The following is a 22,335-nucleotide window of genomic DNA, read 5'->3' as shown; positions in this document are numbered from 1 at the left end:
CTTCCCCACCAGAGAGGTGACGTTCCACGTCCCAAGAGCCAGCTTCTGCATCCGAGGATCAGACCGCCAGGGTCCCCTCCCTCGGCTGCCACCCATAGCACAATGCACCCGACTCCTTTGGCCCCTCCAAGAGGTGGTGAGCCCATTGGAAGGGGGAACCACGTCTCCTCTTCGGGCTGAGCCCGGCCGGGCTCSGTKGGTAAAAGCCCGGCCACCAGGCGCTCGCCATCGTGCCCCATCTCCAGGCCTGGCTCCAGAGTGGGATCCCGGTGACCCCACTCTGGAGTCCAGGGGTGTTTTTTCACCCCTGGACTCGCCATTCCATGACCTTTCTTTTGATGATGGACACATGACGTCACCTTGGAGGGGAAAAAAACACAAAAACAAATCCCATTCATGGAAGGAAAACAAACAGAAGTCATTAACGATTGCTCCTAAGAGAGGCATCTTGTCCACTGTTCTGTGTTTGTACAGAGGAAATCTAATTAATTGAAAAGGAAGGAAAATGTGTAGGTTTGATAACCCCGTCGTTGCACAACTTGGACTCGCTTTGCAAGTGCACCATAAATGTTTCCATCATGGTCTTATGTTAAAAGCAAGGTGCATATGGAGTCTTAAGGAATTGGGTCAGGAGGTTTTCACCAAGAGAGAACAAATGGGCAGATTTCTTACAGAGCTGAGCGGTGGCCCAAAACCGGGCAGCCGAAGGCAACAAGAGCCGCGAGGGCTAGGCCGCGGTGAGTAGGAGGGCCGCCGCGGTGAGCCCTCCTACTCACCAGATCCGGGAACACCAGATCCAAAGTTTCTTTCCATCCTAAGAAACTTATGATGTCCAAACTGAGAAGCCAAAATTATAATAATAAACGTTCCTACATTACTGTCAGATACCACCAACAGATTATGAACCATATCTACAGTATTTGTAGGTGTGTTCTCTACTGGGAAACAGTTTGCAAGCTGTTGCAGAAGGGAAATCAAATTAAAAACAGAACAAGCCGCATTAAGATTAACTAGTGACAGCCAAAAAGGGTCCTCAACGCATTGTTTTTAAAAATTAGGTGGCTTTGTCGTTTCCTGATCAAAACGCGACAAACATAAATAAACATGTCTCTCCTTTCTCTAAGAGCTCTTCAAACCATAATGGTATGATTGAAGAATACTTTAAAAGTTCACTAAAATATACCCCACTTCAAAGGAGACTGTACTAAACAGAATTTGTACTACCACCAAGCATTATTAGAGTAATGACAATAATTTTACGTCTTTTCAGTCTTATGTTGACTGACATGCTCTGCAAATATATCAATAAACAGTTATAATACCATGCAAACTAATTAATTTCTCATTTAATGGAAGCCACATTATTTCGTTTGCACTTTAAGACTTCACTGGGCTGCAGAAGCAAAGCTGTGCAACTTGGTAATCTTGTAGTATTCTTACAGTTAAAGTTTGTCTGGCAAACCTGTTAAACAATATTACCTCCAAAATGTTGCCAAGTGAATTATATTATTTATTTTTGTAGACAATAAAATAAACTAGTCCAAAAAAGGGAAACAGACGATGGCGCTGCTAACTAAACTCGTACCAGCGGTCGCTGAATTCAGAGCGCGGTGTTTTAACCACTAAACTATGACGACAGCTGAGAGTCCGACGTTCCTACCTGTCATTGATTGTCATCTAGCTCAGTGGTCCCCAACCCCCGGTCTGTGGACCGGTACTGGTCCATGGACCAATTGGTACCGGGCCACGCAAGAAATAGTGAAATATTTCCGTTTTATGTATTATTTGAGTCTGGAGTATCTTTTATTTTGAAAATCCTTTAACCSGATTTTCTCGGTTACTTGCGCGCCAACACTGAGGCCACAGCAGCAAAATGAGTAAGAAACAGATCAGATGTCTTTGGGCCTTTTCCCCTTCTTTGCGAAGGGGAAAAGGCCCAGAGAAGAGACAGGAGAATGGTTTTATCCCGGACCGGTAAGTGAGTCCCACATTACAAGCCCGCTCTGCGTAAAGTGCGGTGACCGGCTGCCAATGAGGCAATGAAGCTTCAAACTGCTTCGCCACGTAGAGACCAAGCAGGCTGTGGATATAAGCAACACTTTAGGTGTCATTGTCTCCCATCAATCCCAGATGGAACCGTCTCGTTGCAGAGAAACAAGCTCAGGGATCCCGTTAGTCATTATCGTGAGTTAAAGTTTTCACGAAAGTAAAATGTTTGTTTTTGTGGCGCATCTGTATCTTATTTTGAAGGGATATGTAAACGTTACCTTAGCGACCAGAGTCGGAGCGCTTGGGCTGCGGTCGAGAGGAGATGAGTAGAACTTGAGACTTAAGTCTGGTTTAGACGGAAAGATTTAAGAATTGTTGGCCGATTCTCCAAACCTCTGTGACCACAGAGCTGATAAAAGTCCAACAGGTTGGATCGGTTCGTGTGTCCCAGGCAGGAGCAACACGAACCGATTCCAGTCACGAACATCCTGATTCCAGAGGATAATCCAATAAAACCCCAACATAGCGGGAATTTAGAATGACCAAACACGGATGACAATGTAGAAGCAATAGTGATAGTTTGTGGAATTATTTTAAGAGATAAATGACGTAACGGTGGAAAAAAGACGACGGGAGCAGCCGCTCTATTTGCTGCACTATGATTTGGAGGTGAATATGTTTTTTCATAGTTAACATTTTTAACTGAATAAATATAATAATGACCTTTAGATTTAATAATAAACATTTCCACATATCATCTCCGATATCCATCGGACTCAGTTGCACGATATGTCCGCTGTTTGGGACAGAGTCTGAAATGCATTTATGAAAAGGACAAATCAACTCAGTAAAAGTATACATTTGTAAGTTCAGGTCAACACCTGGAGCATCTAGTCACATTATCTGTCAAGTATGATGACAGTATAAAACATATTAGTTTTATACTGTCACCGGACAGGATCTCTTCCAAAGACAGAACTTCTGTGTCTGTATCAGTCTTCAAGTGACCAACATCTTCTAAAGCCAATGCTWAGATGTTTTCTCCTTTCTGATCTTGCGATGAGCCTTGGCACAAGCTTTGTGTCCATCTGTGTCTGCACAGACATGCACAAACAACATCAACTGTGTCAAAGATGTTTATGCAGTATGTACCAGCAAGGTTATTCAATGCCTGGTCAGTGTTCCTTACTTGCAGACTAAAAGTTTACTATTATACATTTACAATCTGCAGTCTTACATTTTTGGTTGATTTGTGTATACAGTCCACAAATTTTCCTATGTTTTCATCCTTGGCTATGAAAAGGTCCAGAAATATAGCCTGTTCCTCCAATCTGAAAAACAAGCAATRAAATACACTTMATGAGGTGTTAWAGTCCAAARRTAGTKAACATCACTAACRTATRCAAAGAAYTGTTATATTGTACACATTTTACAATACCTTGCTGCATTCTTTAAATGGTAATACTTGCAATTTCCATCCACTGAAACTGAAAGCACATCTGGGGTATAAACTTGACACTTGAAGGGATCCTTCCATAACATTTTAACTTAAGCTTTCTCTTCTTATTGGCCACCATGACTTAAGGAGATGACATGGTCAGCAGGTGACATGAAGCTGATCTTTGGGGGGGAGACAGTGGGAGGAGAGGCAGCTGGAGAGGTGCTTCTGGGTCTTTTCTTCTTCTGAAAAGACTGAGAAGATGGGACAACAGGAGGAGAAACAGGAACCAGATCAAGCACCATTACAGTATCTTCCTGGTTCTCTGGTATCATCGTTGGATGCTCCTCAGTAAGCATCCCAGGCTGCTCCTGACCTATGGTCTCTGTCTGTTCAAAGATCAGGTTCTCAGCTCTTTACTTCTATTCATCTGACTTGCAACAGCAATAAATAACAGACAGGAAGAAAGAAATGTGCCTGTACTGATGCAAGTTCGTTTTTAATTCAAGTAAATGACCTAGCTGCAATCAGTGTATTCAGACAGGGTTCATAAACAAAACTTTAAAGATCATCACAGCCTAGGGGCACTGATGTTTTTAGCAACCCTCCAATTTTACAAAGTGGCAATGACTATGAATACTATTATGTGACTTTAACACTACGTACTAAGCACAGGTACAGCGTACAGGTACAATTAGCCTCCTAATTGGCTAATTTAGCTAGCTTCCACCATATATTCTCCGGCAAAAAAAATGTTACAAACGTGTCTTCAACCATTCACAGCCCTGCTGCCATTAAGTCCTAAAACTACCATCAATAACGTTATAACGTAACACTTTGGAGTTATTTTTGGTTTTAGAGTACAAAAACATTTTGACAGGTGCAGATTTCTACTCACCGGAGTGTAAGTGTCGCATAGGATGACGTCAGCTTATTCTTCTTCTTGGGTTTTTGTGGGATCCGTCCTTATTTTTATTATTTCAATAAAAAATATTAAACTTTTACAGAACAGTTTGCATGCAATCACAAAAGAAAATACATCTTAATTTTTCTTAAATTTATTTGGTGTAAATCATTTATATCATACTCAAAAATAGTTGGTAAATTTAAAAAAAAGGCTTTTAAATCAAGTTATAACCACAACAAAAACCTTCCGGTTTTATATTTTTCTGAGTTATTTTTAAATACCGAATTAAAGTCCTTTGACCGATACGTCTGACATATATTTGTAGTAAATATTCTTAATATCCTGTTCAAACTAGCACATAAATTGTAAATAAAGGTTTGAAAAAAAATAGAATAGACTCGTCATCTTATTCGTTCCTAGATCGTCATTATCGGACGCTTAGGGAGCGGTACAGCATTCAATGAGAGAACCTTCTCGTCACATATTGACGCGAAGGGGTTACCCTCGGCGTCAACATGTGACGCCCAAGTGTCAATATGTGATGAGTTGGGAGTGAGAATATGTTGATTTATCAGACCAACAAGAAGCTAACTGAGCACATCAAAAAAATCTACCACTAAGTGGCGGTACTAGATATTCTAAGAATTGAATATATTAAGATCAATTCACAGGCGAATTTTATTTGGATACTGTTGATTTTACTCTTCTTTGTTTGAGGTTGTGAGTTTATTTATAGGGTTTTTAAGGACTTTCAATGTTGGCTTTAATCTAAAAATGTTATTTCCATCTTAACAAGCAATAATATGATATATTAGGGATGGATTGAATGCATCCCTAATATCAGCAATCTGCTGGTTTTCCTGAAGTAGAAACTTTTAATCTACTTTGAATAGTAACCAGTGCCTACTGTACTGTTTGACAAAAAGGATCAACTGGAATGTATGTGTGATTGAACTGTAATGATTTTTGTTGTGAATTGGTGCTTTATAAATAAACTGATTTAATAATGCAAAAAAATACATTAAGAATTTATGATAAATAGGGTGATTCAAGGGGGGAAATTTCAGTGTCGAAAGAGGGTTTTTTTTCTTCGTTTTTTCCAAGATTCTACATTAAAACACAAACTACATGAATTTTTAATCATTAATAAAGTGTTTTGATGAGTGTGTATCCTCACCAGGCAGCACCTGGCACTCCTGCTGCTGCACCTCCCATTGAGAGTTGTTGTTCAGGGAGCAGCTCCTGCAGTTGGCCAGTTGAAAACACTCCTTCTCCTCCCGCCGCTTGCACCTGGATGAGTCTGTCATCGACTTCTCACAAAAACAGAGAGAGAATGAGGAAACAATATTAGTTCACTTCCAAGTTTTTCATTTTCAAGTAAATACAATAAACCGGGAGAAATCAATACAGCGCGCGGCGACACACTGAAAAATGAATAAAGAGTGATGGGCGTGGTGAATGAGAAGTCAAACGGAGCATGCAGAGTGAAAAATTAAATCAATATGAGCATTTCATACTGAGATGAAGTTTTTATTGAAGAATTCATTCTGGAAGATGGTGCTGTGTCAGTTCAGAGAGTAAAATATAAAGCTTCAGCAAACACAAGGGAAATTATTTTTATTTAAACTGAAGATAACAAACATAACATATACACTTATTGTAAATGTAAGTATCATCGGGTCTTTATCCGGCTCAAAAATTTTTTCAATCTAAGCTGAAGGGGACAAAATCCTTGACAGATTAAACAGCACCATGTGAAAAAACCAAGTGCACTTCATGACTAAACRGCAAGCAGAAAAACTTTGGTCTGGGATGTWTCTCGTGTTTTTGAGGACTGCATGCTCTGTTCTTTGCATGACTTTGCTGGGAGAATCCAACTTGTGACAAATCTCATGTCTTAAATGTTTTCCACTTATGATGAACCATAAAATCCTTATAAATGAGTTTATAACTTTGTCCAAATGGATGAGCATCAGTGACTGCTTATCTAAGGTAGGCACTGCCTACCTTAGATAGGCAGTGGAGCTCGGTGGAGCTCCAATACCCAACTTGAATGTCTCTCACACATACAAAAAATGTGTTGTCCCTTTCACACACAAAAAAAATGTCTCACACATACAAAAAATGTCTCTCACACATACAAAACCGAGTCTCTCACATACAAAAAAGTGAGTCTATATTTTATTAGTTTATATGTTCAATCTTGGTTTTATGTATGCGTGTGAGAAAAAAAATGTTTGCGTGTGTGATATTTTAGTAGTGTATGTGAGCAATTTTTGTGTTTTGTGTATGTGTGAGAGAAAAATTTTATGCGTGTGATATTTTAGTAGTGTGTATGCGCAATTTTAGTATTTTGTGTGTGTAAGAAAGAAATTGTATGCGTGTGTGATATTTTAGTAGTGTGTATGCACAATTTTAGGATTGTGTGTGTGTGTAAGAGTGTGTGTGTGATATTGTAGTTGTGTGTCTGCGCAACTTTTGTGCTTTGTGTATGCGTTTGAGAGAAAAATTGTATGCGTGTGTGATATTTTAGTAGTGTGTGCGCACAATTTTAGCATTTTGTGCATGCGTGTGAGAGAAAATTTGTATGCGTGACATTTTAGTAGTGTGTGTGAGTGCAATTTTAGTATTTTGTGTATGCGTATGTGACATTTTTCTAGTATTTATGTGCAATTTTCATATTTTGTGTGTGCGCGCGTGAGTCTTTAGTAGTGTGAGAGACAAAACATAGCTTTTGTCCTAAACGGCCCCTCATACAAGACAGTGTGTCTCAATAACTACCGTTAGCCGTAGCGCTAACACAATGCCAAGTTGAAAGGACATCATCAGCAACCTTAGATAGGCAGTCACTGATGCTCATCCATTTGGACAAAGTTATAAACTCATTTATAAGGATTTTATGGTTCATCATAAGTGGAAAACATTTAAGACATGATATTTGTCACGAGTTGGATTCTCACAGCAAAGTCATGCAAAGGTCAGAGCATGCAGTCCTCAAAAACACGAGAAACATCCCAGACCAAAGTTTTTCTGCTTGCCGTTTAGTCATGAAGTGCACTTGGTTTTTTCACATGGTGCTGTTTAATCTGTCAAGGATTTTGTCCCCTTCAGCTTAGATTGAAAAAATTTTTGAGCCGGATAAAGACCAGATGATACTTACATTTACAATAAGTGTATATGTTATGTTAGTTAACTTCAGTTTAAATAAAAATAATTTCCCTTGTGTTTGCTGAAGCTTTATATTTTACTCTCTGAACTGACACAGCACCATCTTCCAGAATGAATTTGCCACCGTGTGGAGCTCCAATACCCAACTTGAAGCTAACTTCACTATGGTACCAACACATGCGCAATCTGATCTCCAAATTATGCCCACTCTTCCGTGACAACCCTCACACATACAAAACCCTGACCTGTGTCACTAAGTTCACTGAGCGAGGCTTTGGGGGAAGCAGGTCAACTCATACCCGATGGTTCTTGGTCTCAGCAGCTGTAGTCTTTAGATGTCCTTGGTCAGAGTCCTTGTTCAGCCGGAGCAAAGTCCTCTTTTCTGAAGAGAAGCGGAGCAAAACWGTACGTTGTCCTTCTAACGTGCAGAATCTTTGTCATTAAATGACCTCCGTCTCTTCTCCAAGTCGGCTGCGACAGAGTTGAGAGCGTTGGGTAGAGGCAGAGGAGTTGGTTGGATCTGGAACCAGGGTCGGTGGCTGGTGGAACTCGTCCCTTCTTGGCGGCGTGAAGTCTTTGAGCTTCCCTTGGTCCCGGGGTGTAGTCCTCTGCTGGTCTTTAGCCTGCTTCCTCTTGTTGGCTCCTCTTCTGCGCCGCGGACGAAGAACCCCTTTCCTCCCCTGTGCTCCAGTTTTAAGCCCTCTCAACTCAGGGCGGTCTACAGGGCAGGGCTGCGTTACTTTAGAATCTTCCCACTGCGTCTCACTGTCTGTGGAAAGTCCCAACCTTCCCCAACTCTCTTATGACTCATTCCTACCTCATTACCACATCCCGGTACTTTCCTTATTTTCCGTTGACCATCTGTTTCTGATTTTGCCGCGCCCTCGCCCCCGCTCAGGAATGACTCATTCCTCACTGTTTCTCCTTCTAAGTCATTTTTGTCTTACAAAACATAATCAATGTTTTACTTTGTCGACATTTTACTTCAGTATGTTTCTTCCCCACTCATTATCTTTAATCTTTAATAATCAATGATTATTATACAACAATCAAGTTGTTCAAACCTCAATTTCCATAAACCTCATTTTCCATAATGTATTATAACATTCAGCTGATTAAATGTACAGAACATATATTTTTGATTATACATTACAGACATTCCTTCATTGGCATGTGTATTATTATTTTAAACCTGTTACAAACCATAATCATCATTAAATACAAGGTTTACTGTTATTTCTCAGGCCTTTATTCTGTTTTCTGCGTGTACCTGGACAGATATCACATGCTTATACCAGGTTTCACGACAATTGACAATTTTAGTATTTTGTGTATGCATGCGAGAGAAAAATTGTATGCGTGTGACATTTTACTCGTATATACGTGCAATTTTCATATTTTGTGTGCGCGTGCATGAGTCTTTAGTCTTGTGTGAGAGACGAAACATAGATTTTGTCCTAAACGGCCCCTCATAGTCCTGTGTCTTTCAATGTCATAACAATATTATTTGAGTTAAGTAATAATTTCATTTGATTTAAATAGATTTTTTTTATTTCCGTAATGCCAGTCATAATTTTGCCAGATTTCAGCTTTCAATATTTTTTGTTTGTTTACTAAAATGTTTTCCATTTAAGCATAATTCATGACTAAATTACAATATTCATTCTTGTATTAAATCAGTGTTTCCAGAAAATGGAATACCACTAATCTCCATATAATCTCAAATGATGTAAAACAGGCTGCAGCTGGACAGAAAAGGAAATATTCTCTGTATTGTAAAATAATACACACATGTCCCCTCCTTCGCGTGCTGTGCTTCCACAAGCTGAGCTGATGTTCAGACAACATGAATGGAGGTGCAGACAGAGACAGAGCGCCGCCATGCTGCTGGGCCAGCTCCAGTCAGCTACACACACACACACACACACACACAAAATCAGAAACATTCACGGTTTCATATTCAGATACAGCCAAGCATACACAGAGAGAGAAAAACAACAGAGGCACACAGAAAGACAAAGAATTGTTCAGATTAAAACCAGAGAAACTGGTAGAACGAATGAGTGAAATGCTGAACACGAACACACATGAACACATAAGGCATTTTTAACTTCCATTATTTTCTCATATTTCTTCCAGCACAACTATCAGAAAGTACAGCAGGATGTACTGTTTTTAAAACTTTTAACAAATAACCTGTGTGAACTGACCACGGTGCAGTTGCTCGAGGCAGAGATACACTTCCTGTCCTCGCACCATGGCAGCCCCGGGTGTTGCTGTGCAGCTGGCGCAGTGTAATGAAGGTCTTCATTACTTAATGAAGGTCTTCATTACTTTGGCTGTACAACACTTAAAATGTGTGTTAAATGACAAAAGAAATGCATGTTGAATGATAAATGAAACTAATAGAAACAGATTGAAGTATTTTATTGATTGTGTGTTTTATGCAGTGGCATCTCAGCTGGAACTGATGGCGACCTGTTAAAATACAACAAACAAAGGGATAATATAAGTATTGTGATTGTTTGAAATGCACTGAAATGTTTGAAGGCTTTGTGTGGGTGTGGCTTACCTCTGTCTCTTCCTCTGCAGGGTGTTCAGGCTAAAAGATTCCCCAGGGGCCTGAGCACCTTTTAAAGGTTCCAGAAGAGACCAAAGCAGATGGAAGAGGGGGAGCAGTAGAACTATGCATTTTATAAATTTAATGTTGGATTTATATTATTGACAGAAATGTGTTTTTAGAGATGCTTAAGATGAATAATAGCTGATATATATTATTCTGAAAATTTTTAGTTCTGCGACTGACTGGCGACCTGTCCAGGGTGACCCCGCCTCTTGCCCGAAATGTTAGCTGGAGATGGGCACCAGCAATCCTCCCGACCCCACTAAGGGACAAGGGTGTAAGAAAATGGATGGATGGATGGATTTTGTTAGTTTGTCAAACTTTGTTGGTGTGTATGTATTTTATTTTACCCTGTTTCTTGGTGGGTTTGTGAATTGGAACAGCCAGCTACTATAAAAGGCTGCATGTTGGCCACATTGATTAGAATGTTTCTGCTGAGACCCTAGGCCGCTGTAAGCAGGGCTGTTTGTCTGTTAAATGTTGGTGAATAAACACCCAGCGGGATTTGCACTGTTTCTCTGCCTCAAGTCTCCTATTTCCTCCAGCCGCTAAGGGCCATTCTAACACGCAGTCTGAGAAGCGAATGCACTGTTTGTCTGTGCTGTCTGCAAGAAGAGCAACACAGGGTCGTCAGCATATAGTAACGTTTTACCACAGTAGAACATCACTTTGATTAGCCTTCTGACTGGAAGATCAGTTGGTTTTTATGGAAATGTCAATCAAGAAAGCAGGTTATGGATGGTTATTTCTTCACTTATCGGCCCTTTAAGGTATCACTTTTTAGGAAGAGTAAACCTCCTGCGATAAAACTGTTAAAAACTAAAACTTGTCACACTGTTATGCATGTGCCTGTTATTGTAATGTAGGCAAAAAGACACTAGTCACATACTCCCTTACAGAATTGATGCAACTGTTGGCTACTTCCTTGTGCAGAAATGATGTCTTCTGCACAAATGATGTTCGACTTACCTCAGGACACTTTAAATCTGAAAATCCAACTGGTATGTTTTTGGGATGGGCATTTATCATATTGTTTATCACTGTAATTCAGTTGTTCTGGATCTGAGCTATATTTTATGATATTTTCAAAAATACTTTTCATTTAAACTTTCAATGCGATGGAGCAAGTAAAACACAAAGAAGCAATGCTTTAGCTACATCTGGTTCAGGATTGTCCTAATTAGTTTAAAACGAGCTGATTGGGGCATTGTTGACCTCTGTTCTCATAATTACAATATGTAAACAAACTTGAAAATCAAAGGCTTTCAAAAATAATTACAGTTATCATGACACAATCAACCTACTGGGAGTGAAACTCATCTTAAACAGCAGGGTTTTATGGTTTTGGGAAGACGTAGATAAATAGAAACGGTAAGCAGAGTGGACCTACCAGGTCGTGCAGGGCAGAAAGAAGCCGGGACAATGTGATCGTACTGTTTGGACTCCCATGGGAGACATCTGCTTTTCACCCAGAGGCAGCGAACTCCTGACCCAGCCGCCAAACACAGAGTTGGGGACAAAAAGGCTTGGCAGGACGGCGGGTAGTAGGCCAGCACGTCATTCAGAAGCACACCTGAAAAGCCTCCGAAGACGTACATGGTGCTGGAAAACCCAAATAACAGAGTTTAGGAGAGATTTGTGTGAGAAGGAAGAAACGTGGCAAATCTTAAACAGGCGCAGATGACCACCGGTGAAAACATTAAAAGGCAGCAGAAAGAGGACCTTTAGAAATCAAAAGAACTTTAAGGTTTGAAGCCGGTCTTCTGAAGTTGAAAGCTGACATTTTTGTGGTCATAGTTGACTTTTTGGAGAGTGAATGTTGTTAAAGGATCAGGTCATCATTTCAAATGGAAGAAAGAACGTCCCCTCGTATTCTGATGGATTTCTTGAAGCAGACATCTAGTTTTTATTTAGAGCTGACATTTACAGGCAGCCCTACCCTAAGAATGAACCGGTTGACTTTGATCCCAGGCAACTGACGTTAACACTTTTTTTCCCCTTTGAATTCTTTAAGGGTTGCAATTTGAATTCAAAATAAAATTGATCAGCACCAAGGCTGATTAAGGCTGTGTGTTCAGTGATGAAGGAAGCAGCCACACAATGTAATGATGTCATGATTCGATGTTGAGCTAAAACCAACCAAACCCTGAATTTCTGCAGAGGAACTGTGAAGCAGGTACTGTATCTCCATATACGGGTGCTTCTAAACAAAGAGCTTCACAGGAAGTAAAGAGTGGGAGAGGCAGCTAAATATAACACGTACTGACAGGGATGAAGTTGCAAATCAAGAAAAACCACATAATCTTAAAGGGTACTGAAGAAGCTATGAGGACATCCAGAGGAGACATCAAGGAGACCCACCCCTTGCTGACCACAGCAGAGTGTCCGAAGTGGTTGACGTCTCTGTGGAGTCCTGGTCTAGGAAGGACTGTCCACTTATCACAAGTTAAAAGACAATACAGAAGGAGAAAAAAAGTGTTTCTATACATCAAGTCAAGTTTATTTGTACAGCAACAAGGCGGTTCAAACTGCTTTATACCAGAAAAAACATAATGCAGTCACCAATTATGAAACAAGAAATAATCGTTTCATTTTGTCAAATATGATCAAGCAAATACACATGCAATATGTTGGTCAATGTTCCATTTGCTACTAGTCAAATGGAACATTTGTACCTCCAAACAGGCATCTTTTTTAAACTAAAAATTAAAATCAGGTTCCAACATTACAAAACTACACTGATGTTTGTGGTTGAAACTTAAAAAATGGTGTATGAAGACTGATACAGAGTATAAATCATTGTCCATCATATTTGGCATCAAATTTACCGATAATAGATCTGGAAAAAAACTTTACATGGAACAAGACTCAAGATTCAACTCATAAAAATATTTTCCTAACCTTGTATCAAATTTTATGGCTGTGGAATTAAATGTAAAAAAATTAGACAATCTTAAATATAACTCAATAAAAAGCCCTTCTCTCTTATTTTTGCCCGTGTACATATTATTGCAGCTTTTTGTATTTTTCCCCATTTGTATTTTACAGCTCTGTGATGTTTTAATGACGAAAGCGTAATTAATATGGAAATGACAGGATCTGCAATTGTGTAAGACAGTCTTCAGTGAAAATGTGTCATCTCAACATTTAAGGCATAACTGCTCATCGCTGGGAAAGTTTAAGACGCCTGATTGCTAATGATAAATAATAATAATAATAATAAAGAGAGACGCTGCAGAGGACACTGCAACAGCTCATAACTGTGAGACTTGTGTCAGTGTCAAAAATCTAGGGTGTTGTGCACAATGGTGATGATGTCTATGGTTTTAATATATGAATGACTGGTTATTATCAGCTTTTAAAATGATTAAAATCTTCGAATGAAACCACACACAATGCATTTCACCATATCATTATTTAATGGGCCGATTTTGAATCAGTGGGGAGATTCGTCATCTTGCAATCTGAAAGTTATGGGTTTGTAATAGTCTTAATTCATTCCTGAAGGAACTGATGATACTTTTTACCATTTATTTACTGATAATATCTGCTTTGTTTTTGTATTTCTGCAAGATGTGTTTGTCCATTAAATACGTTTGCAGATAATGTTTAGATGTATCCGCAGCCGTGAAAGCAGAAGAGACCTGAAGACATCTTGGGTGAAATGCTTGATCTAATGATTGTCTTAAAGGACTGATGTGTGGAATGTAGTTTGTACCCTGTTTGAGCTGAACCCATGAACTGACAAAGAAGTGTTAGAAGTTCCTCCTGAAATCCTTATCAGTTCTCTTTCCTGCCATAAAATCATCTCCTCCAAGAGGTGAGAGATAGTTCATGAGGAGGGGGTCAGGGTGTTTATGTGGCCATCTGGCAGTAGAGATAACATCAGACTTTGGGAGGGTCTTTGTCTTGCTGTGACTATATAACGATGTGATGTGTGTTGCTCAGGGCTCTTCTACTGACTGCGCTCAGTGAGAAGGGTCTTCGAACGCTTTTGCCTTCGAATAAAAAAACTTAAAGACAAAGATTAATCTTTCTTATTATTGAAACAGATTCTCATTCCTTGATAATGAAATTTCCATAACAGGTTTGATTTCAACTCCAGGTTGCCGAGCAATTTGTGTACTAGGGTGCATTCACACCAGCCATGTTTAGTCCACTTTAATCCAACTCCAGTCTGTTTGCCTAGAAAATCTGGTTTGTTTGGGAAAGAATGAATCAATCTAACTCTGATGTGAACCAAAAATAAGCAAAATCTGGTCTGCCAATAAAATCAGGTCTCGGTTAGGTTAAAATTAACTCTGATGTAGTTCGAATGAATATGTGCATACAAGTGAACCTCGGAATGTTTCAAAAGGAGGAAGCGGAATACAGCGCAGGGCATTCTGGGTAAATACCAGGGATGGAGGGCTTGAGGCCAATCTTGGTTTGGTTTTGTTCAATAAATTGGGTCAAGGTCGGCTCAAGACTCAAATGGGTGTGGTTACATTTACTAAATTAAATATTAGTTTATTATGACCATTATTAGTTTAATACAAAGAAGTAGCTTTGGTTGAGTAATTAACCATTTTTCCATTAATTTTTCCATTTTGTGGTGTAGAGTTTCATTTATGGCATAAAACTTACAAGTCTGAGGTGTAATATTACAATTGTCAGGCAGAGACTCTCAATGGGCACAAGCTTAATCCTTAACAACTTGACCTGGTTTGGGGCAAAATAAGCTATTATTCATCATTGAAAGGATTGGGGGGGGGAGGTTATTTATAATTTGCCAGTTTTATAGGTCGGAAATTTGGGTTTTATCAGCAACTTCTGGTAATCTCAGGAGAGTACATGAGTCAAGCAAACTTGATATCTACACAGAGGATTAGGTGGTCAAAAAGACCCTCACTTTTATTGCAAAAGCTACAGCAGCCAAGTGTCTGCACTACCTTCAAGAAGCTCAATAATTTGTAATTTGGCTGCTTTTTATAACAGGTGAAAAATGGGAAGTGAAGCCATGGAGGACAAAGCACTACCAGTTCCAATTAAAGTTCATTAACCAGAATCAAATCTTCTTACACTTACATTTACACTTCTTACACTCTTACACTTCTTACACTGACAAGAGTCAGAACTTTCTGTGTCTGTGAACAAAAATGTCCAAAAAGTCTTCAGATATCTGCAAACTACAAAAAGTTCTGTCAGGGTTTATAAAGACTACAGATGAATAGAAATAAGAAATATGAAGGTAATCAGTTGCTAAATTGACTTCAATCACCTGTTAATAATGTGGGGAACATCCAGATTCGAGAATATTTTTTAAATCCTCATGAATTCTGTTCCTCAGTGTTGCAGGGACACTAATGTTTTGTCAGCTAAGCCTTAATATAACCTGCAACATCCTGAGTCGCACTGGCACATCTGCCATGATGATCATCGCTCAGCAGGATCTCTAGGTTTGCATACAAAGCCCAGCTACGACTAATATCCAGCTGAAGCATGCGGTACGTGGTGCTAAAACTTCAGTCGATTTTAAGTGATGCCACTTGGAACTTGGAGACCTAAAATAAGTATACTGGTTCCACAGGGAATGCCTTTCGTGGGAGTTTCTTTCCCTGAGAACAGGAAGCAGGGTTTTTTTTTTTTTTTATAGCTGTTAAGGCAGATGACGTATTGTCTAAATCTAGATGTGTTTTCTTGTTTGCAGTTTTTTATAATTTCACATGCATATGTGAATGAAAATTACTTGTATGATAGTCAAAATAGACAATATTTTCAATTAAAAACCCTTTTTGCTGGTTATTTATTAAGGAAATGTGAGCTCAACAACAAAGATATTTTTATTGCTTTTAAAATATTTAGGCTATTCAACCGTCAGATTGGTGCCAAGTGCTTTTACACCCATTCAAGTGTTTCAGGAAGCCCTGATCATTCATTAAATGTCTTTAGACTGTGGGCGCTGGGGTTACCACCAGGGATGTCTGTGCTGTGCTACATTTTTAGCATTGAGATGCTATTTCAGGCTTGAATAGTTTCACCAATAGGCTAACTTCTTTTATCATAACTTGAACACATTAGTCTTTCCCAGGGTCCTATCGGATTGTTTTTTGAAGCACAAAATAACCCTAACTCAATGGGTCGATAAGGCCTCATCATCATTTGAAGAAGGTGGTTGAGATGTTAACGTAACCCATGGGCCAATCAACAAATGAAGTCTGCTGCCAATCAAATCAATTGTCTGCAATACCCAGTTAGGTCTGGCTTGTATCACCCATGACTTGGTTCGAAAAAATGAGGAGGAAACACAAGAAGAATCTGGCCTGGGCTGACTGGTGAAGAACTAGGTTAAAACCACGGTAAGAGAAAAGGGGCTGTGGAGGGTTGAGGGTTATTGTAAAGACAAAGAATAACATGAAATATCACATAAGCCGGTCACAGGCTTATGTGATATTTCTACCTTAACAGAGAAGTCTGTTGTGGTGACAGGCCTAATATTACGATACACATCAGAAATCACAATAAATTAAACTCTTATTGTAATATTACTTTTAGGCGACATCTGATTCCCAGCCGAATCAAATGCCATGGATTTACTTCAAAAGATTTTTGCCATTCTCAAAACCAAAAACATTTACATTTTTGAATCCAAACCCCACTCTCATTAGACAGTTTCAGATGTATTCCAAACCTCATCTGACAGCAGCTGGAGCTAAAAACTTTCAGTAACATTTCATCTTCAAGTTCCATTTTCGTCGCACTGGATACCCCCAGTTTTACCAACATGATGTGGGTGTGAAGCTGCTAAACTGAAGGCTTAAAACACATTTCATAAGCCACACACACACACACACACACACACACACGCACACACACAAACACACACACACGCACGCACACACACACACACACACACACACACACACGCACACAGATATTTATAACCCACTTTTCAACAAAGATTTTAATTTCCTCTCAGGATATGAGAAAATCTTTAATAATGCATGGTGGGACAGAGCGCATAATCGCCAAGCCAGATCGAAGCAGGCAGGCAGGGATTCTGATTGACATGTTGATCTGATCTGCACTAATAGGGGACTTGATGAAGAAAGCCAAGAGGAGGAAGAAGAGGAGAACCAAACAGCATCGCCCCCCGTTGCCATCTTAAAAAACAAGCTCTCAGAGAGTATTTGAGTTTGTGGCTGTTTGTGTGCAGCAAACAGTGTGTGGGTGTCAAGTTGGAGAGGCCGTATTTTTTAATCAGAGTTCATTTTCCCCCCAAATCTAATTAGAAGCGTGAGGGTGGCAGGGTTGTTGTGGGGGAGTTGGAGGGGTGAAAGCTGAAGAGAGAGAGGGGTAAATTAAATCCAAATAATTTAAGTGCTTTCCATGTCAAGCAGAATCTAATGTGTGGCAGTGGAGGAGCAGGAGATTCTAATAACGTCATGTTAGTCCCTCCAAGGTTAGTGCAGCGAAAGAACAAAAAACAAATTAGCACGCCAATCCACCGCTTGCAGCGTGTACAGGAAAGCTCAGAGGGAAAGAGTAAATGAAGACGAAAGCAAGGATGGTGGGAAGCAGCTTCTGCAGGTTGAGCTAATTAACCATATTCTGCAGACATAGTGCAGAGGGCAGAGGGTCTTCAGAAGAACTTCACTGAATTCAATACAAGTTTTTTTTTTATTCTTCTTCTTCCTGGTGGCCTCATGGGAGTTAAAATGTCAGACCGCACAAGATGACAGGACTCCCTGAGTAAAAACAGGAGTTTAGGCTGGACAACAGATGGGGAATAAAATTAAGAAACAAAGTACAATGAATTAATGAACATTATCATACCAGGACTCAAACAATGACTCCTAGAACACAACTAGGACTCATTATTTGGTCTGCTATTAGAACAAGATTTATTATTGTACTGTTTTTACATGTACTTGTTTGATCAAATCCCTAAAAACCACAAGAAGGTCTGACTGGTTTTGTTTTCCTAAGGAAAACTAACTAGGACAAACTTATTAGAAAATCCTCAAAGTCTGCAGAACATTTTCACGTTGGTGTAAGACTGAAAATTGGAGTTATGAAAATGTGAAATATTTTGGAAATGTTTTATTTTGAAAGGCTCCATGGATGGGGAGAAGAGCGAACATTGGTTGACAGTTGAGTGCGGGACAGCTGATGTTTTTTATTTGTTTAAACAGATAAGTTTTACCTCAGTAGTGAATGTCTGCATGAAAATGATGCTTTGTTACTTTTTTCTGTCTAAAACAGCAAAATAAATTATTTTGCTTACCCTGTGCGGAGCTTAGAGGAACCTCACAGTTGCTCCAAGCATTGTCTTGGACTGGAGGAAATTAATATTTTTCATTTGTATAGATTATATCTATTGATATATTTTACACATTTTCATTTAAATATGTTGTTATAAATGAGTTTTCACAAGCCTGATTTTTCTTTGCCCCCATGGCCACTTGGTGCCCTTTTTGAAGTGTGAGATGCATTACTCATACCACTGACAGAAATAGAAACAGAAATAGATTTTTAAATATTTTTATTTATTTTATTTAGCCAAAAAAAAAGTTCTTTATGATTGAAAGTAAGACATGAATCAGTAGATAATACAATGATGTAAAAGGAGTGTCAAAAATAACTTAGATGCCAAGTAAATAGTTATGTCTTCCTAAAAATCAATGAAAAAAAATTGGCTTTACAGTAAAGCATTTTAATAATTGCTGACAATTTATCTTTAGTGATGAGCTCCAAGTGTTTAAGGTTGGAAGAGCCTCCTAGTCTTTAGCTCACTTCATGACATCAGCCACCACCCCTGTAATGAAGGTTGTACAAAGTCTGCATGGAGCCAAATTTTTTCTTTATTCCAACTGAAATTAAGTTTGAAATTAATTCAACTTTTCTTGTGTGTTTTCTTGCTACAAATCTTCCCTTTGCATATCTTTGTGTCACTTGCAAATTAACAATTCATGACATTTATAAAAAGCACTGGACATATAAAGACATACATTTACGCTGAACCCTAATAGAAAAAACACCATTGAATCTGAGAACCTTAAGACTGTGAAGCTATGTAATGTTTACCACTTTTAATTTAGCTTTTTATTCAGTCTTATTACCTGCCTCACCTTTATTGTCTTAAGGCAATTCTCTTTTCTAGCTGTGTGTGCTTTTTTTTCTCTCCCTAAACCCCTGCTTCATTTATTTTTTATTTCTAACTCTACACATACCCCTTACCCCCAAATACTCTTACTCCCTTATTTCATCTGCATCCTCACAATCAGAACTTTGTGTTATGTGCTGCAGAGAATAGTAGGAAAAAATAGAAGACAAAGCTAAAAGTAAGCGTCTGATTCAGATCAACAATGAGTCATTAAATATTACAATGTATAATATCAGAGTCTTCTTCTGGTTGGAGATTTAACAATAGTGCTCTGTCTGTCCTCCATACCACTTTATTGATCTCAAGATATTCAACTTGAGTTCAGTGCTTGAAGCTTTCTCTTGCCTCAAAAATATGCAAAACAACTCAACTTAGAAAAGAAAAATACTTTCCTTAGTTCTTTTTAAATACATAGCATGTCCAAGCAACCTAATAAACAACAGTGCATACATGCAAACAGATTCCCTTTAGAAGCAAACCAACAAAATACCTGCTTTCTTGTTTAAGTATTGGTAACTAGATATTAAAAAATACTTAATCGGGCCTCCAACCTGTGGTGACACTTACACTTTTAATCCAAAACATGTACTGTAGGTTAAATACAAGTGCGTAGGAGAGGTGGCAGTAGACCTTTTGGACAACATCTGGAAGAGTGAGAAGATGCCCAAGAACTGGAAGAAAAAAGTGTTCTGGTGCCAATTATCAAGAACAAGGAAGATGGACTGAAGACTCATTAGCTTTATTACAGAGGAATAAAGCTAATGAGTCTTACAATTAAGCTGTAGGAAAAAGTAGTGGAAGCCAGGCTAATGTCAGAAGTGAACATTTGTGAGCAGCAGCATGGTTTCATGCCAAAGTAGAAGAGTGCTACAGACACAAGTTTTTGCTTTAAGGGTGTCTGTAATTTTAGAGAAAGCATATTGCTTGATAAGGTCCGGTGTGACACAGAAGTACATCAGAGTGGTGCAGGACATAAATGTGAGACAGCATTGAGGTGTGCTGAGGGTGAAACTGCATCTAGGCCTCCTCTTGTTTGTTTTTGTGATGTACAGGTTGACAGATGCGGTTAGACAGGAATCTGGATTATGATGTCTGCAGATGACATTGTGATCAGCACTAAGAGGTGGAACTATAACTGAAAAAAAGCTTCAGCTTGCAGCAAGACAATACAATTATGTAAATGAGAGGGACAACAGCAGACTGGTAGAAGAAAAGAAGGTAGAAGACCATAAGTACTGAAGGTCAAAAGTACCGATCAACTGAGAGTGTGAATAAGCGGTGAAGGAGTGTGTACAATCTGGTTGAAATGGGAGGAGAAAAGTGTCAGGTAAGATGTATGATTAAGGGGTATGAGAAAGAATAAAAGAGAAGGCTTTCACTGTGTAGGAAACATTAATGAGACTAAAAATGTATTGTTTAGAGACAATACCAATGAAGCCTTCAAACTCAAGACATAGAGATACCTATAGACATACAGCAAGTAAAACAAATTTGGGGAACAGTTCTTATGATTTTTCTTTGGTATTAGTGACTGCAGCAGAACAAAGGTTCACTATGACCACAACAGTAGAATTTGCACTTTGACTCTACACCAGATCTCTTAAGTGGAAACTAAAATAACTAACTAAAACCGTCATTTGAAAAAGTTAGGAGATCACAATTACTGGGCATCAATCTGATTAATCCCTCTCTAGTTTCAGCATATTAACTCAATATGTATTTTATAACAAATTTCCTGCATTGCAAAAACCAAAGGCTCATTGCCAAAATTCTCCTCCAAGTTCTGTTGTGTTCAGGCATTTTTTACTCTGCAGTATTGGGCCACTTTCTGAATAAATAAGCATTCATCTTTCTTGAGTTGATCTCTGTTCCCTGCTGCTTTGCTCATGTACAGAAATGCTGTAATCCCTCTCTTCCTCTCCCAGTGTTTTCCTCGTCTTTCTCTTCTCTATCTTGACAAGAGGTGCAAACACTTTTGCCATCTGCTCTATGATACAGCTGGGTTTTACGTAATGAGATCTTTAATCATCCATACCATTCCTGAGTTGCATGGTCTGCAGCCCCTCTGTTTGTTTGCAGTGTGTCCTGTCTACAGGCACGTGCAGAGGGGGGGGCTAGGGTGCTTGAGCACCTGCCCCTTTTGCTCCTTATCCCCAAGTGCCCTTTTGGTCAAATTTTATTTTATTTTTTTGGTATTATTATTTCCTAAGCCCTCTTCTGACACATAATATCATGTACTAAAAGTATTTGTTTTTTTGTTGTTTTTTTTTGTACAACATAATAAGCCGGTCACCTTGTTACCTTTGACATTTTGCCCGTGACGCAGTTGCGTCTTGTGCAGTGAGATAAGGCAGCTAACTGCAGAGCTCAACGTAGCGAACGTTCCAGATTACAGAACAATTTTTGATGAATTAAAAAAAAAAGTTTTTGGTGAATAAAGTGGAGTAGACTTGTTACTTGTCAGATGATGGAAAACGTTGAACGTATCGTTTCTGCTTAAGAACGGAGTAGCGGTTTAAGCAGAGAGGTAATGACACTGACAGGCCTCTGCGTCTACCTTTCCCTGAAGAAGTACTGAGTGGGAGGAGACAGCCAGGTGTTCTTATCTATCGATTCAATATTTTTATCATACAGACATTAGGCTGTTGTGGTTGTGCTATTAGCTATCTGCTAGCTAACAACTTTGCTAGCAAAGCAAGATAACTAAAAAGCTTCTTTCCTGTATCGTTAATGATAGCAGTCATTCTTCAGTATTGCTTATACAATAAGGGGAACTTCGCCCAGATAAAAAACTTATCATCTCCATAATGGATATATGTACAATCTTCTAATTTCCTTTGCTGCATAATGTACATTGCATTTATTCTAGCGTTAGGTAAATGTATCTTGAAGGAGAATAGGACTTCAATAAAAGACCAACAAGGATATTCATTTAAATTAAAATAACTCATCCTGAATTACCATGATACCATACCATACCATACCAACTTTATTTATAAAGCACTTTAAAACAACCACAGCTGATACAAAGTGCTGTACATTAAAACACAGCATAATAAAAAAAA

The 22,335-nt window shown here is 38.9% G+C and overlaps 1 protein-coding gene across 4 annotated transcripts in view; it reads right to left on the bottom strand.

The window, feature by feature from the left end:
• Positions 1-22,335, bottom strand: part of LOC108166941 (attractin-like protein 1) — a 55,909-nt gene that overhangs the window by 5,688 nt on the left and 27,886 nt on the right. Inside the window, exons 7-9 of one of the 4 annotated variants that reach the window (XR_001777331.1) lie at positions 11,516-11,727; positions 10,075-10,132; positions 8,712-9,980 (exon numbers count right to left, since the gene is read on the bottom strand). Coding sequence is in view for 1 of the 4 variants with exons in the window: in XM_017308891.1 (XP_017164380.1) it covers positions 5,512-5,644 (133 nt within the window). In the remaining 3 variants the exon portion in view is untranslated. Of the gene's footprint in view, positions 1-5,511; positions 5,645-8,711; positions 9,981-10,074; positions 10,133-11,515; positions 11,728-22,335 lie in introns of those variants that run through there. The other 3 variants (XR_001777333.1, XR_001777332.1, XM_017308891.1) reach the window with 3 other exon arrangements.

The sequence above is a fragment of the Poecilia reticulata genome, linkage group LG15 (assembly GCF_000633615.1).
Source record: "Poecilia reticulata strain Guanapo linkage group LG15, Guppy_female_1.0+MT, whole genome shotgun sequence".
Taxonomy (NCBI): domain Eukaryota; kingdom Metazoa; phylum Chordata; class Actinopteri; order Cyprinodontiformes; family Poeciliidae; genus Poecilia; species Poecilia reticulata.
Note: the sequence above shows the minus strand (reverse complement) of the source record. Positions and strands in the feature narration are given on the sequence as shown.